This window comes from Grammomys surdaster, unplaced genomic scaffold (assembly GCF_004785775.1).
Source record: "Grammomys surdaster isolate TR1022 unplaced genomic scaffold, NIH_TR_1.0 343, whole genome shotgun sequence".
NCBI lineage: Eukaryota > Metazoa > Chordata > Mammalia > Rodentia > Muridae > Grammomys > Grammomys surdaster.
In genome coordinates this window covers 1833174-1852914 of record NW_021604762.1, presented here as the reverse complement: position 1 = coordinate 1852914, position 19741 = coordinate 1833174, and the positions used below count along the sequence as shown (strand labels likewise).

The following is a 19741-nucleotide window of genomic DNA, read 5'->3' as shown; positions in this document are numbered from 1 at the left end:
TTGAATGCTTAGTCACTGGAGATTTGCACTATTTGAAAGGATTAGAAGCGTTAAGAGGCACAGTCTTGTAGAAAGTGTGTCACTGAGAGTGAGCTTTGAAGTTTCAGAAGCCCATGCCAAGCCCAGTATATCTCTGCCCGTGGATCATGATGTAGCACTGAGCATCTGTTCCCACACCTGCCTGCCTACTGCCCTGTTCCCTGCCATGATGATAATGGACTAAACCTCTGAAACTAGAAGCAAGCCTCTATTAAATGCTTTCTTTTAGAAGAGCTGCCTCGGTCATGATGTCTCTTCACAATAGAACAGTGACTAAGGCAGATGTATATCAGAGAGATTCTGGTCACAGCTTGATCATAACAAGGAGGCCTATTCTGGGGTACCAAATTGAGTGATTGAGTTGAGTGATGCCGTTGACTAAAAAGAGAAGAAGAGAAACATTTAGTAATAAGAGGCTGTGACCAAGGCATCAAGAGAGAGGGAGCAGAGGGTGAGGTCCATATTAGACAAGTTACATTTGAAGTAACCTCAGGACATCCAGGAGGAAATGGCCAGTAGAAAGTTAGGAAGTCTTTTTCCCCTCTTTTCAAGCTGTAAGAATTACATTCTGCAGCCATGACTGAGATGCAGACTTTTGTTTTGACAGCTTTGGGACACCTGAGCTATAGTATATAGATCATTTCTAACCAACCTAGAAAGGTAAGTGCCCAAAGCATATGCAGAAAAATGACTGATGGACATGAGAGACGGCCCTCTTAAAATGAAATATTTTGTCGGCAGTGACCTCAGATGCAAAACCACACATCGGAAGAGACCTCTCCTGTGTAGGACTTTAGCCAGTCTATTTAGAAATATGACTGGAATAATTTCATCAATGAGAAATTCATAGGAATTGTGAGCCATCAGGGCCCACGGCTGTCTGGTTGAATAGCTTCATCTTTCAGATGAAGACAGGGAGGCTCAGAGGAGACTGTAGTATCCACAGGACAGTGGCAAAGTGGAGATTGAAACCTAGGCTGCCTCTTGGCAAAGCCTGCACCTTACCTCTCTACAGCAGAGGCGTGGCTATGGCTCTTTTGTGTCTGCATTCACATGGAATTCCTCATGCATTGGCTCCAGCAATTGCTTTACCCATCTCATTATCTAGGCATTGTGGGTGTCTGTCAGCCCATAAGAGTTGTGTTGCCCCAATCCCTGCTACAGTGTGCAACAGTAACCTCCTTATGTAGATGAGCTTCTAATGTAGGTGTCTCATAGCCACCAAGGGCACATCCAAATCTAGCTAGCCCAGGGGGGTCACCACACTGGCAATTAAGCTTGAGAGTCAATGGTCTTTACTCTGCCTCCATAATGCCTACTTTAACTCTTTCTGTAGTCATCCCACTGGTCCCCCAGCATCTGTCCGAAGGCAAACTACAGAGCAGTGGGGAAAGGGGAGTCACTTGTATCTCAGCTCCCATTCTTATGAGATCTCTTTCTTTCACTCTTGGTCTTACTATCTTTCTGTCCCTCTTCCCCCTAGATGAAGAGATATAGGTGGCCCATGTCATTTGAGAGAGGGAGAATCAGATGAGACTCTATGTAGATTCCAATTCCAAGAAGTCAAACCTAGACACATACATGAGGAAAGTTGAGTGGACTCAATAGATTACACATGAATGTTTGCATACATGCACACATATGCATGCATGGATGGATATACTTGTAACTAACAATAATTAAATAAGAGATTATTAATTTGGGAGAGTGAGAGGAACTCAAGGAAGAGGGAGTGAGGGGGTCATGTAGATGCAGTGCCTGTGTATAAAGTGCTCAGAAATATTAAACATTTTAAAAAGTGTCACTGTTCTCAATTCCTAGGGACAGCACTATTGTGGTTTTGGTGAGGAAGGATTTGAATGTGCTCAGAGAACAAGTGCATCAATAATGCTTTCTGACCCCCATTCTGTGAGAGCAGCAGCCTGGGGTTTGGTGTCATAGATATTTCTGCCAGAAGCTTTGTGTTTAAAACTCACAAATACCTAGTTTTGCCTCCCACAGCCTGAAAGTACTTCTATCTTTAATCATGATACTACCTGATGTAATATGGTTTGAAAACTCACAAATACACTGTTAGCCAATGATAGTTCCCCAGCCCAAATCTTGTTCTATCCCTTATTCTCAGCAAACTTTCCAATAATTCCTTTACTAGATGCGGAAATCTCCCCAGACTTCAAGATGCTATGCACATATTGCCCAGCTTCCTTGTGCACCCCCGTGTCTGTACGGAGTCTGCATCCTTTAAGAGTTATATTGGCAAGCCCATCTCATCAGCTGGGCTGCGGGTATGTGACATGTAGAGTACATGCTAGGGAAGCCTGGCATTCAGCTGGCAAACCTCAGGTTTGCTCACAACACTCAGCAGACACTGCCTCCCCAGAGACACAGTAGAAAGAGGGAGAAGCATGTTGCATCTTCTCAGGTCTCCCATGTCTACCAGCTTCCTCCTGTTCCCATGGATGCCACATGGCTCAGAGCTGTTCTCCAGGGTTCTCATCTCAAGCGTCTCAGTTACAAAGATCCATATTGACTGGTGGTTCAGGCTGCTAAGTTTTCACCATGTCCTCTGTACCCTTGTTTATTCTGCCTGAGACCCACCACTGCACCTACATCCTTACAGAGAGCAAGCATGAGAGCACCAGGAACTATTCCTAGAAACCGCAAGATCACTGGAGATCCAATATGGGCTCAAGCCTCAGCCTTCTAACTTTCCAAGACTGTGATCCATGCTACCTTGGCCAAGTCACTTGACTGTCTTATGCCTCAGTTTCCCTTTATAAAATGAGAAGACTAAACTTGTTAATTTTAGAATACCTGTAATTTTTTTTTCTGAGATGAAGGACAGAATCTCATTTTGCTACCTACAGATTATGTACATTGAAACACACTGATGGCCACAGAGGAGAGAAATAAGAACTAAGCTTTCTGTGCCTGTCCACTGCCACTCTGTGCACTCACACACTGCCCCCCTCCAAGGCTGTGTTTATATCATTGATTGGTTGAAGGAGACTTGGCCCTTCTTCTCTGCACTTGATTGTGAGCAGAACAGATGTCTTGAATTGGGTGATTGGTTCTCAGATGCATTCCAGGGCACAGGGTGATGGGAAGGAAGCGGGTGATTTCAAATTCCCGGGCCCCACGGTAAATGAATAGTGGGTGTGAGTGAGGGGTGGAGAGGGGCCAGGTTGGGTATTTAGCGTTATGAAGTGAATCACCAGATGTTGATGACAGCTGGTGGATTAATACCAAAGGTGACTGGTGGGCCAAGTGTCCCTTTAGGAAATTACTCAGGAAGAGGAAGTAGCAGTCCTTAATCATCTAAGCCTGGGGTGAAAGGTAGAACTCCCAGTTTCCCATTGCCCAGCTGGCGAGAGCCATGTTAGTGGACTTGCTTTGGCCACCTTCCCAAAAGGGGCGGTTAGTCTAAGCATGGTAGTTATAGAAGAAAATTGAAATTGTTTATTTCATCACTCCATATCCTGATCAGGAATCAGAGCTCTATGCAGATTAAATGGAGTGCATGATGTTGCATGATCTCTGCTAAGGTCTCCAGGGGAAGCGTTGAGTGATATGCTCCTTCATCACTCTTCCTCTCGTGCTCTTGAGGGAAACAAGGTTTGGCACAGCCTTGTTCTCAGCACTGTGCATCCAATGCTACTGTTGACCACTGCACCCACCTAAAGCTAGTCATGGCAGTAAGCTCTCAGTTTGATTGAGAGACTCTGTCTCAATGCATTGGTGTAAGAGTGATGGAGAATGATTTCTAATGCTAACCTTGGGCTTCCACATGCTCGTGTACATACTTGTGTGTACGTGCAGACATGCATCCACTTTATCCACAGCCAAAGTTACACCCACTATTATGTAAAGTCAAACTTTGTGCACATCATTACGTCAGACATCCTGTATGCTTATTGAATGTATGCATCATCCTCATGAAAGTTCCATGACATCATCTCTTCTTAATCACCATTTTGTAGAGTCAAGAACAATGAGAGTCAACAGTTTTTTCTGAAATACATAGCTGGCAAGTAGCAAAGATAAGCTTTAAATTTGCATAGCCTGACGTCAGGCAGACTATGTGCCTTGAAGGACTCTTGTATTACTTCCCTAGACACCTTGGAGCCTCATACCCACAGGTGTTGATATAAAACAGGGAGAGAGGAAGGGGTTCTCATTGTAGCCAACATCTTCTTGACTCCTGCAAGTCGAGTCAGCTCAGTTCATCCCCGAGGAGGACAAACTGATATGCCTGCATTACAGAAGTCAAGGTAGTAATACCATCCATCATGCAGCTAAGAAAGGATGTCTTGAAGTGAGCAGATAGCTTAGTGGTTGAGCATTTGGCACACAACTGTGAGGATCTGAGTTAGGATCCTAGAACTCACATAAATGCCAGATGGCTGTGACAACCCACCTGTATTTCCAGCCAAAAAAGGCAGACAGAAAGCTGAGATTAGCCATAACTGTGAGCGGTGGTTTTAGAGACCCTGCCCCATTGAATAAGGTATAAAATAAATCGAGGATTATTTCAAACATCAGTCTTAAGTATTCATATGCACGCATAGTGATATTCACACACACACATGGGTGAAAAAGCATATTTTTGTTCATTACCATATATGTGTTCCTAGAGTTCACAGGAGATACAATGTTTTAAATCATCACCGTTCATGGTAATGTGCTTCCCTATACATAGATAAGGAAGCCAAGCCTCAAGTGGTTAAATGGATTGCCTAAAAGCACAAGATCAGTTGTTACAGTGCTGGAAGACTTTCCAGGAACTCTCTGGTGCTCTTTCCCCTTCCTCCCAGCCCAGTGCATTCTCGGCCGTTCTGACTTTAGCTTCTGGCCTATGAACAGACCTTCTCACCAGCAGGGAGCTTCCAGCAACCATCAAAGAGCAGTTTATTGGCAGAAGAGCACATCTAGTTTGAGAGAACCCTAAAAGCCTTCCTGGAGATGAATTGAGCCATTTGATCATTGGGAGATATTTGAAACCTAGCCATGTGTGGTTTTGCCAACTTATTCCAGAAACAACAACGACAAACACCAATGGAGTTTTGAGAATTTTCCTAATTGTATAAGTTATTGCTTTGTTTGTCTGTTACTCCAAGCTTTAAGTAATTATAATAAAAACAGGGTTTTGGTGCCATTTCTGAAACCCACCCACTGTACATCCTTTGGCAAGCCCCACAGTGCTTATGGCTTCAGTTTCTGCATCTCAGATGGACTACAAAGTCCTCAGTGACTCTTAGGGTCTACAGGTAAAAGGTTCTGACAGATCTCTTGAGGAAATGAGACCTTGGCTTGTGCCCCAAGATTGGCAGCAGCTGAGGGAGTTTCCTTGTGCTGGGCACAGTCCTAAAAGACTGAGAGTTTTGAGAATGCTAGTTTCTCCTGCTCTGCTTAGTGAACTGTTGCATGGGATGCAGATGTTCCTAAAGGCCAATGGCAAGAGCATCACCATATATGCCTGACACCTCATGTGGTTCCATATGGAATAAACAGAAGCAGACTTATCAGAAACATATTGGGATGTCTATGCCATGAAGTAAATGAGCCCAGATAGATGTCCCAACAAATGGAGCTAGGAGAAGTAAAAACTGGTGGTCAGTCCCTCGGACATTCTGCTAGCTCCAGCTTAGTGCTCCCTAGGGATGTGCCATTCAAAAGGCCCTCACCAAGCAGAGGAAATGCCTTTTGAATCATGTGAAAGACTCTGACCAGCACTCTTGACAGAGAGGAAGGGTCAATGACATGGGACTCTCAAGCTTGACATTGTCTCCTCTTGTTAATTCAACAATACTTGCTTAACTTTGTGCTGCAATTGCTCTTTAAGGCTCCTGATATGTCCAAGGTCACCTAGAAAATGGCTGATTTTGAGATAATGTCTTGAAAACTAAAGGTGATTGGTTGCTAGCTCCCTGCCTCGACTTAGATTTAGGTGATTTAGAAAGCCTTTGGGACAGCTCTGGGTTAACACTTTGAAGATTTAGGAGACACAAAGGGTCATTTGGGGGGTCCTCAGGGCCATCTGGATACAAAGGAAGACTGATGGATTTTCTAAGCCCAACCAAGGGGAAATCCAGTGTCTAAAGACACCAAGTCTCCCAGTTTCCATTCTGTGTTGTTCTTACAGACAGCACAGGAACCCTGTTCCTTGAGTGTTATTTCCTTGAGTGTTTGTGCCTTGGGTAGGAAGCCCCATTTCCACCTTAGTTGCTGGCTTCTGAGACACAGGCCTCAGTCATAACTATTTGCTGTTGTCAGTGTCACACTTTGCTAGAGACCAGGGTTCCACCCTCAGTTCAGACTGTTGAAGTAGGAGGCCATTGCCAATCCCTCCAGCTATCCATTCTACAACATGGCTCAGATCAGTTATCGTACATTTTCCTGCATGACAACATTTCACACTGAAGCCTTGTTGTGAGTTTACTGTTATTATAGTTGGGTTTTGAAATGTGGACCTATCCTGGTAAGTTTCAGGACACACACACACACACACGCACATACTCAGAGAGAGAGAGAGAGAGAGAGAGAGAGAGAGAGAGAGAGAGAGAGAGAGCTCATTTTTGACCAGTTGTACAACTTGCTTAAGGCAAGGCTCCTTTAATGAGTCTTTAAGAATTTGGAGGGGGAAAGGTCCACTTTAGTATCACATTCCTGTAGCTCTTTCCAGTGCTAGTGACTGATGTCAGTAGGTCAGTAGGTCCATCCGTTTGGCTATGAGACCAGGAGGAGCTCCAGCTGGAGATGGCTCTGGGGAAAGGATGCTCCTTTCCTTACAGTTTCAATGCAGAAATGCAGGTTGAGAGAACACAGCCCTGCCAGGGTTCTTCAGCTGTGTTGTGTGCAGGTCTTAGAGCCATCATGACTGTGCCCTACCAAAGATTTATTTTATAGAGCTTTGTGCTTCTCTCAGCAGGCAGATCATTTCTAGAAGGTTCCATTATCTTTCCTCCTTGAGAGAATTGATAAGAAAACCAGCATTGGGCAATAGTGATTGATTATAGCTGCACACTCAGCAGTTTAGAATAGTGTCTCCCTCCCTTTCTTTCTTTTATAGTTTTAATTGGCATGTGATAATTGGTTGTCTGTCAGCTTCTCATAGACCAAATGGATATATGCAGTAAGACTGAGACCTCTGGATCCTTCTGAAGATCACTGTCACTGTAAAAGAGGCCTGACACTGCGAAGCAATAGATCTGTCTCCTGAGGATGGTGAAGAAGTCTCTAGAGATGTGAACTGTTGACAGAATTTGAGTCAAAAAACAGCCATCTCCACAGCATCTTCAGTGTCTATGCTGTGACCAAAAACTTGAGGAGACTTGATGTAAGGAGGGAAAGGTTTACTTGGGCTCGTGGGTTGAGAGGAATACAATCCTTCATGGAAGCAAAGACTTGGCAGCCATTGGAGCTTGAGGTGTAACCCTGTACTCTGGTCCTGTAGCAGAGACAAATGAATACTGAGCTCTGCAGAATTCCTCCTTTCTGTTCAGTCAAGGACCCCAGTCCATGCTGCCCTCACTAAACGTGTCTTCCCTCTCAGTATTCCTCCTGGATCACCCCCCCCCCCATAGACACACCCAAAGGTGTGCCTTGTTAATATCCCAAGTGCTGCTTATTGTGATAAAGTCAGTGACTAAAATTAGCCAGCACATTCAAAAGTTACCTAATTTGGCCTTTGCCCATGGATTTTGATGCTAAGGCTATGGAGGTGGAAAAGGAAAACCCTGGCTGTACATCATGCTCCAACCTTGGGTCTCCTGGCTCTCCCTAGGTGTGGGTGGGTGTGGTCATCTTAGAAAAAGTGAACGTCTTAAGCTTCAGTTTTCTCAACTATAGAGGAGAGAGCACCACTTCTCAGTGTTGCTCTGTAGATTAAAAATAATGACAGAAAAAAAATGGTCTTAGAATGATCCCCAGCAGATAACCCGAGGAGCACACACTGAATGATGTTCAGTCTTTTCCCTTGGGTGTGAACCTGTCTTAGCCAGTGAAAGGCTGAGCACTTTGAAGAATTCATCGGTCCCTCTAAATACATTCTATGAGAGGTTGTAGCTCCTGCCTCATAGGCTCTGAGTCAGAAGAGGGTAGAAAAGAGGTCTTTAAAAAGCACCCTATATATAGAACGTTTGAAAAGGTTCAAGTTTCTGAGTTTTTCCTAATGTTGTTAGAGAAAATGATATTATTGCCTAAAGATATTAAAGGTGGTTTAGAAGCAAGAAACAAAAAAACAACCTGTTTCTTAGTGTTTTATAAGAAATTAAATCAGAATGTAGAAAAATCTAATTCAGTTTCACCTCAAAATGAGCAGCAATATGAACTCCGTTCCTATTTAAAGCCAGGAAGTACAGCTGTGATAGCTAAAGGGGGCCTGCCTCCAAGTAAGAATTTCAAAACAAGCTCACTGAATGAGGGGACATTTGCATAGCCTGTAGACTCGGCAGGGTTTGACCCACACACAGTGGATTAACACACTCCCCAGAGGCCAGGCATCCCAGAAGTGATGGTGCTCAGCCTCTGGTCTGTTTGCCTAATATGTACACAGGCACGTTTGCCAGACAGCGTCTAATTTGGCACAGTACATCTCTGTCTCAAATGGAAATAGGACATCTTTATTTGGAGAAGAGTAGCTGCAATAGATGACAGTTGTGGAGATTGAAGCTTTGGAGAAAGGCATCGGTAATTGTTACTGTTGGGTAGGCAGCGGCTCTCTCTCCCTCCCATCCTTTTACATTCATGAATGTGGTTGGAGATTTCGAGCCCTCTCTACCAAAGCTGCGAGTAATTGCCATGCTGTTCATTTTGAGGGCCATTTTGGTATTGCCAAATTCCAAACATAGTACCAGTTTTCTTCTGGTATTCTGATACCAAAGCAAAGTGCCTGGCAAGCCAGTGTTGAAGATCACGGGGCTAGGAATGAGGCTCAGTTGATTCAGTGCTTGCCTAGGATGCATAAAGCCCTAGGTTTGCTCACCGGCACCACATAAACACGGAGCTGTGACATATGCCTATCATCCGGACACTCAGGAGCTAGAAACAAGAGGATCAGGGTTCCAGATCACCCTCAGTTATATAGACAAGTTAGAAGCCAATGTGGGATACAAGAGAACCTGTCAAGAGATATTAGAGAGGGAGAAAGAGAGAGAGAGAGAGAGAGAGAGAGAGAGAGAGAGAGAGAGAGAGAGAGATTAACATAAAAAGCAATTCCACTGCACACACTAGACATAGCATCATGGCAGCCCTCAGAGGCAGGCTGAGCATCGTCATTGCTGATAAGATACGAAGGCATCAAGTGGCATGTCAATACAAGCAAGGCACCATCTCCACATTATAAAGGGAATTGTCTGCACCATGAAAGGGCAAGTAGTATTAACCTTAGAACCAGAGGATACAGCTCCTGCAGAGCCACTGGGAAACATAAAACATAAATCTCTATTGCCCAGCAGCAGAAAGATACTTAATAGAAGTGTAATTGAGAGTTCCCCCCTCTAACTTAGATAGTTTGGCTGTGTCTGTGGGAATTACTTCAGTCCCAGTCCTGGGAAGGGCTAGCTGCCCATGGATATGATTACAGGACCTTCCAGCGGCTGGCTGCTTGTGCCAGAATCAGCTCCCACGTCTCGGCTACATTCTGAAACCCCCAGTACCAGGCTTATGTTAGCAATGGAAACAATGGCCCAGAAGCAGCTGTTTAAAAGCACCAAAGTTAATTGGGAGCTAGCACCCATTAGCATGGCCAGAGATTGACTGATTAAATTAGCAATAACCCTTCCAAGAGCAAGGACTTTGGAATCTTATAAAAGTTAAATCGGAAAAGAACTCTGGAAAACATCTGGCCAAGATCTTCTGTTTGAGGAATTGGAGGCCCAGAGAGGGTAAATGTCTTCTAGAAGGTCACCAGCACGTCAGTAACAAAGGTGAAGGCCCAGTTTCACTCGGTGCTTACTTCTAGAATCATCTAATCTATAAACCCTTTGTTATACTGATAAAGAAAATGAAGTCCACACCTGAGAAGAGGCTACCCCAGCCTGGACTGTGGGAACCAACATTCCTTGTCCAATGTTCAGTTCTTTCTACATGCAACTTTCTTTCTTCATAGCCTCACGGGTGGGTAAGAAGGGTAAGAAGCAGGTGGGTGAATGAGGTCTGTTTATGGACATCCTCTGTGACTCCACCTGCATGCTCTGAGAACCTGCCCTGTGCAGCACTTCAGCCACATTAGATGCTAGACAGTGAATAAGGAGAGAAACTAGAAGCCGAGAGGCCATGTGTCTTGAATGTGAGGCAAGTATACACTGCTAAGCACAGAATGAGTGTAATTGAGAGTATTTTCCCCTCTCACTTAGATAGTTTGGCTGTGTCAATGGGAACTAATCCCACACAAGCCTACATGGAACACAGTTGTCTTGGGGCAATGTTTGTTCCCTGCCCTTCCATGTGTCACTATGCTCAGTGGCTGACCCTCATGCTTTCTCAGGAGAGAGTAAGCCAGTCCCCTTGTAGAGTGTCTCTGTTATGGCAGAAGTACAGGTGAAGGGAACAGGAGGGAAGGCAAGCTGAGGTAACATGCAGGTTTGCTTCAATCTGGGACTTCTCAGACAGCACAGGGCAGGGCCTGCCTGGGTTTTCTCCTGAATACACACTTCTTAAGGCTTACTGTATCACTCCCAGTAAACAGGGAGGAGGGAATCGAAAGCCAGAGAGCTGGTAAATAACAGAGGCAGACTCAAATTCAAATAGAATTTGCTCAGAGCAGCTATGCTCACTCATAGTGAAGACTTCTCCCTGTTCCCAAGAGCCACAGCAAGCCCAGGCTCTCACTGTCCTGTAATACGAGTTATGGGAAGGACATTCTTTCCTTTCAGCAGCCCGGAGCACTGATAGAATTGTATCTTGCCTCTCCTGGGCAGGCAGGGATGGGGGATGAGGTGAAGGCTGGCCTTGTGGATGGCAGGGCTCCTGTTTGGGGAACAGCTTGTTTCACTGACCTTTGCTGTCATTGCAGGTCTGGAGTGCAGCTTTGACTTCCCCTGTGAGCTGGAATATTCTCCTCCTCTCCACAGCCATGGAAACCAGAGCTGGTCCTGGCGCCGTGTGCCCTCTGAGGAGGCCTCGCGGATGAACTTGTTGGATGGGCCAGAAGCAGAATATTCTAAAGAGATGCCCAGAGGTAAGGGAGCTTGTCTTGGGTAGGCCAGGACAAGGCTCAGAGGCCTAATTCCTTTGAAATGAAGAGGTTTTCCCAGCCCTGCTTGGCCTTGGCTCCTTGGAAATAGGCTTTGAATATCTCTATGTTTCTCCATGGCTCCTTGACCCATGTATAACAGCACGTGAATCTAGTTTTAAGATGAATCCAGACCTTTACACCTACTAAGTAATAGAAGTAGGATTCTAGAACTCTTCAACATAGATTTCCCAAGGTGGAATAATAACTGAATAACACGTTGATCTGTTTGTCTGTCTGGAATGGGATTGCCAAGGAAAGCACAAGTCACTCAGTTCAGTTTGAATTTCTGAAGAATTTTTTTTTTTTGTATGTCTCAAGTATGCTCAGAACATACACCAAAACCTATTCCAACGTTATGGAAAACTTCAAGCGTGTTCTGCATTTTTATTTTCTGAATCTGCCAGTCTTAACTGGGAAGGTGCTGTGCAACTGGGTTAATGTGTATTTCATACCCATTCATGAATATTCAGGCCGCATGCTTGTTTTGCATGACGCTTTCGGCAGTCTTGAGCTCTTCATGAATATTGCCTGCCAAATATTCAGGACCTGAAGAGTAGACACTGACTCGTGGTACTGGTTACATATTTGGAGAGTTTCTACAGGGAGGTGTGAAAATATTAAGCCCCTCTCCAGCCTTCTGATCTGTTTCCACGCCAAACCACAAGACTTCCAATTCCTTGGACACAGAAAACTCAGCGGTTCCTTAAATTTAGAGTGTGGGTTTCAGGTTTTCAGTAAGAAATGAAAACGAAAATCAGAATGAATTTACCTGACATTAGTAGACTTGTCATAATTCACTGTCCGGTTGGACTCAAAGTTACTGAGGGAAAAGCCAGGACTCTGAGGAGAGGAGTCACTGGACCAAGCTCACAGCTTGGAATTTCATGTGCCGGTCTAGATGCCTGCCGTGATGAATTCCAAGCAAAGACTCTTTCCACAATGTCCTGTTTCTGCCAGTAACAAAAGCTATGACCAGAGCCTGTGTTGTACCCAAGTTCTTAAGAATGGCTATCATGGGCTCATATGTTTACAGAGTCTATTAGGGACAGGGCTCATGTGGGCTGAAGGAGGTGACTCAATAATCAATGCTTTTGGATGTGTGTTGTCCTTCAACTCTATCACCACAAAAATCCTAGTAGGTACTGTCCCTTTCTGCACAGTCTTCTGAGCTCCCTTTTCTGCCTTTGTGCCCCCTTTGAGATTACTTGAGGTTGATCTCTGTTTTAAGTTGCCCTTGCCTGGATGTTGATGTCCCATGTGTAGGTAAATCACTGTTTACTGGGCAATGTACAGGAGTCTATAAGGAGTTTATAGAAAGTACTGTTAAAGACGCCAAGTCAAAATATCTGAGCTGAGGCCTAGCAATTTGCACATTTTACATTATGAAATCTGGCACGTACAAAACATAGCTATAATATGTATGCACAAATTACAGATGACAATCTAAGCAACACTCAAGTTCTCCCCACTAAGCCAAAGAATCTAAATGCTGTCTTCCCTCGTGTGTGTGTGTGTGTGTGTGTGTGTGTGTGTGTGTGTGTGTACGCATATGTACTTAGTTCACAGACATATCTATCCTTGGGAGTAACTCCTGTTGCATTGTATGTTAATCATTCATTCATCTTTCTTTGTGGTCTTGCCACCTAAGTGTGTGGCCCTCACGCAAAGCATTTGCTAGATCTGCAATCTTTTAATAGAAATGGAATCATTCCATCATTCTATCACCTGTTCATTCTGACACATGCAGCTTTGGTCTATTGTTTTGGCACCCTGTTGAATTGATTGCAAGAAGGTAGGTTTCCTTTCTCTCTTTGGGCATTGAATATTTGGGCTCTTTCGAGGGTTTTCTAATTACTACTAACACTATTGTAAGCATTTTTGCAGCTCTCTTGGTGCACCTGTCTGAGACTCTTTGTAACATATAACAAAGATGAAATTGCTAGGGTGTATATTTGATGCATCTTCCATTTCATTAGGTAATGTGGATCTATATGCCAGAGTGCTTATACCAACTTACACCCTCCCACTTGTGATGAGTGACTGTTCCACCCTGTGACCTTCACCCCCACTAATTATTAGTATTGTCAGACTTTGTCATTCTTATCCCTCTAGCAGATGAGATAATATTTCACAGCAGTTTAAATTTTCATAGGAATCTCCTAAATTTGTATGTGTTTATGTGTACATGTGGGGACGGGGGCAATGATTAGCATCAAATGTCTTTCTTCAGTTGTTTCCCAGCTAAGTTTTTTTCTCAAGATTTGTGTGTGTGTGTGTGTGTGTGTGTGTATGTATGTGTGTACATACATATGCGTGTCAGTTCCCATAAAAGCCAGAAGAGAGTATTGGATCTCCTAGAGTTGGAGTTACAGGTGGTTGTGAGTTGCCTTATGTGGGTGCTGGGGACTGAACTCTGGTCCTCTAAAAGAACCAGTGGCAAGTACTCTTAACCACTGAGCCATCTCTCCAAGGTGGAGCCCTTCGACCTTTACCTTTTGAAACAGTATCTGCCATTCACCTCAGCGATCCCCCAGAGTCCCCCTGCATCTATCTATGCTAGAATTATAGGGGTGTTGCTGCATCTGGCTTTCTGAGGATCATATTGAGGGTCTCAGGATTGTACAACAACCAGTTTACCAATTGAGCTGACCCTCAATGGGATTCCTTAAATATTTTGAGTGTATTTTTTAGATGATTATAAGTCACACCTTCACCTATGTACTGTTGACATAGGCCATCCTTCCAGGTTTACTCTGATTCATAGCCACTACTGTAGTTATCTCTAGATCATAAAACCCAACTGGGTTAGCTAGTCTTACGTCAACTCGACATAGACTAGAGTTACTTGAGAAGAAGAAATCTAAATTGATAAAATGCCCACAGCAGATTGACCTGTGTGTAGTAAGCTATCGAGCATCGTCTTAGTTGATGGTGGATACAGGAGGGCTTAGCTCTATGTGTGCTCTATAGAACCCTGGGCGGTCCTGAGTTCTATAAGAATCAGGCTGAGTAGGCCATGGGGAACAAGCCAGTGAGCAGTATTCCCCCATGGCCTTTGCTTCAGCTCCTCCCTCCAGGTTCCTGCCTTGAGTTCCTTCAGTGACAGACTGTAATGAGAAAGTATCCGGAGAGATAAACCCTTTTCTTTCCAATTACTTTCGGTTGTTGAGTTGCACAGGAATAGAGATCCTAAGAAGGACACTCATTTCTTAAAATACATATTTTTTAATCACTGCACTGTAGGTTTTTTTTAAAAAAAAAAAACAGTTATATTTCCAGGACTAACTGGATCACAATGCAATGATTTAGAAAACACTACAGCTGGACTCTGAATTCCACAGACTTTGTGATGTCATACTGTGTGTGTCTGGAAGTTGGGACCTTTTACATGGTTTAAACCGTGGTAATAAATTGTGCACTGCTGACCTCTGACCTGCTTATCTTTCTCTGTCTTTCTTCACATGATCTCTGGCCTGTGAGAGTCACACAGAAGGCTATGAGAAACTAAATAAGGAGTTGAGGGGAGAGAGAGAATCTTGGTAGTGTGACACATAGCATATGCCTTTATGCTTTTATGAAGCTTGATCCCAAGGGTCAGTGCATGCAGAGAATGTAAAGACATGTGCATTAGATGACTCAGCCAGGATGGGAATATCCATTTTTTTAAGTACATGTTTGTCAATTTCAATCACTCTAAAAAGCTGTCATTCATCCCATTTGGTGGTGTGCAGCACCCGAAAGACTGGGATACAAGCAACAACAATAAAAGCCGTTGTCTGTGTATCTGTCTGCTTTATCACACTCTTCTGGGCATGCAGATGTTGCAGCAGAGTGTGAGGGAATTTCCCTAATGCTAGAAACGTACACTTGTTTCTTATTCCAAATGAAGGAGACTGTATTAGTCAGGGCTCTCTAAAGGAACAGAACTGATGGGATGGAGGGATGAAGGGGGGCAGGAGAGAGAGAGAGAGAGAGAGAGAGAGAGAGAGAGAGAGAGAGAGAGGAGAGAGAGAGAGAGGAGAGAGAGAGAGAGAAAATTTGTTAGACTTACAGATCATGGTCTGGATAGACTAGCAATGGCTGTATCACAACAGAAAGGCTGAAAATTGGTAGTTATTCATTCCACAAGACTGGATGCTTCAGCACTCCCAATCTGGTGCTAACCTCCCTAGGGTTCCTAGAGTCTATGTTGGAATCCCGAAAAAAAAAGCAGGTTCTAATACCAGCTAAGAAATAGTTATATTTCCAGGATTGACTGAATCAGAATGCAATGATTTAGAGAACATTACAGCTGGACTCTGTGTGAATTCCACAGACTTTGTGATGTCATATGGTGTGTGTCAACAAGATAGATGCCCTTACCACCAAAAGTGAAGCTGACAAAAAAGAGGGGGGGGGGAGTTTCTTTTTCTATGTCCTTTTATATGGATGGCAACCAGCAAGTATGGTCCAGATTTGAGATGGTTCTTCCCACTTAAAAAGATTCAGTCAAGAAAATCCCTCACAGAAGTGCTCAGGGCCTTGGGTTTTAGCTCATTACAGATGTAGTCAAGTTGACAACCAAGATTAGCCATCAGAGTCTATTAAGACAGCATAGACCAGTCATATAAAAAAGAGGGATCACCACCCCCCTTGCTGTGGAATTTCTGCTCAGATTTTTCCAACCATGGATATCTCTTTACTCTTCAAGGCAATTTACCATACCGTTCCTTATTCCTCAAAGTGGGGTTGTTCCTACCGAAGTAGGCTGGTAAAATCTTTTGCTCATCAAGGAACAGAGAGTGAATAATAACGTTTCCAGTCTGGACCAGCACTGCAGTCTCAACACTGTGATCTTCATTGTCTCTGTTTTTCAGCTGTTGGAGGGAGCACTCTTGCAGTGTTGACAACAAGGAGTAATGGGGTACTCTTTAGGGTTTGATCTTTTTTTAACTGAACATTTATTAGTTGGATGGTATTTAGATTATGTTGCAATATTTCTTGTCTGGGATAAAGATGGGCCAGCCAAAGGTAGGAAAGTAATAACAATCACAGGTAATGAACTCTAAGAGTATAAATTTTAAATGACTTTAATTTATGGTCCCTGTAACTGAGAAGGATATGGGACATACAATTTAGACCAGTAAGATAATAAAAGTGATCGTTTCAATAGGACACAATATTTATAAATTAATAAACTCTAGAGGAATCATCAGGTTGGGGCGTTGTGTGGCTTCAAATGCCTGGGGCATATTTTAATGCAAACCTACTTCCAGTGTTACAGAATGTAGTTTTTCTTCTTCTAGCAAGACTTCTTTTTGGTCTCTGTTATGAACTCCAGCTTAAAAATGTAAGCCACCTTATCAGCCATTCCTAGTGTCCCCCCACTTGCTCCATAGCTTCCTGCTTACAAATGAAGAGTGGGCTTAACTATGAGGCTTTCCTGGAGTTCTGAGTCTCACAATTTACCTTTGTTCTATTTGTGGTGGTAGCTGAGATGGGAAGCTGCTGCTGAAATTCTTCTAATTTTCAAAAAGGGACTGTAAGGGTCTGATAATGGCTGAAGAAAGAACCCAGACTCAAATAGTATGCAAAAGCAAAGAGCATTTATTTGGCAAAATTTCCTGCATACAGAGTCCCCCCATTTGGAAGTAGAGATCCCAGTATGTACTCTGCAGGGTCAATTTAAAGCCTGTTAGGGTAGGAGTGAGTGGGTGACTTTTATTTTTCTTTCTCTTGATTGGTTGGCTCTATCTCCAGGGGTATGGGTGCCTTTGTGATTGGCTAGGACTCTGGGGAATTTCCAGGGTGGCAAGGCATACTCTGATTGGCTTTCTGCAGCTGTAGTTGGCTGGCCAAGGGTTCCTGGATCCAGGTTCTCATTTCTGGGAAACAGCAACTTAGGCCTAGTTTTCCAAACTGCCAGTTTGCAGCCTGTCATGGAGTCAGCCTGGCTCTGAGTAACTCAATCTCCTCAGCAGCTTGGTTTTCAAATAGTTGATCCACATCATCCCGAGGCCTGGAAACCATCAAATGCTTCTATAACACTGAGTGGAAGCCTCTCAGTCTACCAGTGCACACCGTTTGCCTGTTAACTTCCCATGATTGCTCTAACAGGTTTGTAAGAAACTGGTACAGAACAAATCCAGAAATGGATCCTCTCCTAAATACGGAAGCCAAGAGTTAAACATCAAGTCATTGACAGAATCTCTGAAGGAGACACCGTCCTTGTCTCTGTCCTGTCTCTCGGTGGTGGCTGAGAGCCATGAACATTTGCCTGCCATTGCACCATGGCAGTCTCTGACCACGTCCTTCTTCTGTTTGTCTGAGTTAGGAATATGGGTCCTTGGATTTAGGACCTGCCTTAAATACAACATGACTTTTAGAATTCTTAATTAAATCTACAAATAACAACAACAAAAAGTTTCCAAATGCCTTCACTCTCATAGGTCTTGGAGCTTGAGGTTTTCCTTTCATATCTAAGTTGGCATGTAGAACCCATGTCTTTCTTTCTGTACCCATGTGCTGACTTCTCAAACTTTCAGGACACCTAGTGAGGCAGATTCAGAAGAGACTAAGTAGTAGCAGAATTTCTAATTTTTCCTTCAATTCATTTCCCTGTCTCCAAGGTTTTAAAAGTCCTCAAAAAACCTCAGAAGGCTATAGTAGTAAATATTTGAACTCTCAGATCCTTGAAACACTGAGACAGGAGGATTGCAAGTTCCTGACTGCCTGAGCTGTGTAGTGATCCTCTGTCTCTGATATAGCCCCACACCCAGCCCTCACTGTCAAATCACCTTTGCCTGCCAGAAATCCAAACTGCTGTGTTTCATGTCCTAACTCTTGATGCTTCGGTTACGGTCAAATGCCTAGAGCGACAAAGTCAGCCTGGTCCCCTTCATCCAGTGAGGCTCATCATCTCTGCCTTCAGCCTCCATGTGCTGATTGACTGACACCTCACCAGCGACCCCCTCAGCCACGGAGCCCTACATGAGTTCATGTTTGCTCTTTCTGAAGGGCAAGTTCCACATGTGAACAAAAGGAGGAGATGTCTCCAGAGGACAAGGACTGGCTACCAACAAGACAGATGAGAAGAGTTAGGGCTAGTGAATCACAGTGCTTTATCCCAAGAGGGAATGCACTCATTCCTGCCCCGATGGTGACATGTCCTAGTGCAGGCTACAGGTCTAGCTGTTACATCCCGTAGGGCTCTATGGGCTCTATGATTGCTCCTACGGTCACTTGGTTAATGGGAGTCAACAATGGCATATCTCACCTTCTCTGTATGAGCAGCCTTTCTCTGGTTTTAGAAGGATGTTGAACCAGTGGGAATGGTCAGGGGTGATGAGCCACCTGGAATAAAAGAAAAATGCAATGTAGAGAGTGTGTGATCTGCAGAGGAGGGTTCTGAACAGAAAAGTCCTCTGTTCTCACTGATTTCAGATGGTATGGACCATCCATGCAGGTATTCACAAGTTCCAGCTTTCCAAGCTGCTATCCTGGGCTTCTTTCTCAGTCTCCCGTGGTTTCCACATTAAGGCAGAGACTCCAGGCTTTGCTGTATTTCCCACTCCTTCATGATATAAAATTGTGAGCATGTGCTTTTGTGTATATGTATCTTTTACATATACTCAGTTGTGTAATACTATTGGTAAGGTTTAATTTGTTTCTTTTTAAGATGAAAAGAAGTATAATTTTAGCCACACTGAGGCCACTTTCCTGTTTCAATGGAGAGAGACTTCCTGCTTTCCTAGGTCATCTCACCCTGATGCCATGGTTACTGACTGCTCTGGGCCTTCCTTGGTTCTAAAGGAACCGTTTAGTCCAGGTTTCCCTCTGTTCACTCACTTCCCATAGACTACTGGTACTGACCAGGGAATCTTTCTCAGCATCTGCATGGGGGGGGGCAGAGCAAGAAGGTGGGTGTAGGGAGGGAAATAACATCTAGACTGGGTACTATTAACGTAATGATTCTCTAAAGCCACAAGGCAGTTTCCCTCAGTGTAATTCTTAGACCTCAGGTAAAGGATTACAACAAATATTTCCTATTGGCTCATCTAGAAATTGCTTATGAGGGTGAAAAAGTAGAAATATTTTAAGGACCAGCAATTAGAAATTAGTTAAATAAGATATAGGATGCCTAAACTGTTGTGCCGTTACATTTATGCTATGTGAGTATATTTAGTAGGAGTTAAGATATGGCTTTGCAATTAAGAGCATGCACTGCTCTTACAGAGAACCTGAGTTCACTTCTCAGCATCCACATTAGGCAGCTCAAAACTATTTGTGACTTCAGCTCTAGGGGCACCTGATGCCCCTGGCCTCTAAGGGTACCTGTACACACATGCTCACACAAGCGAGGAGGAGGAGGAGGAGGAGGAGGAGGAGGAGGAGGAGGAGGAAGAGGAGGAGGAGGAGAAGGAAGAAGAAGAAGAAGAAGAAGAAGAAGAAGAAGAAGAAGAAGAAGAAGAAGAAGAAGAAGAAGAA

At 43.9% G+C, this 19741-nt stretch overlaps 1 protein-coding gene across 1 annotated transcript in view; it reads left to right on the top strand.

Annotated features, from left to right (window-relative positions):
* Window positions 1-19741, top strand: part of Alk (ALK receptor tyrosine kinase) — a 699186-nt gene that overhangs the window by 208429 nt on the left and 471016 nt on the right. The window contains exon 3 of the mRNA XM_028778974.1: window positions 11054-11218. Within this exon, the coding sequence (XP_028634807.1) occupies window positions 11054-11218 (165 nt within the window). The remainder of the gene's footprint in view (window positions 1-11053; window positions 11219-19741) is intronic.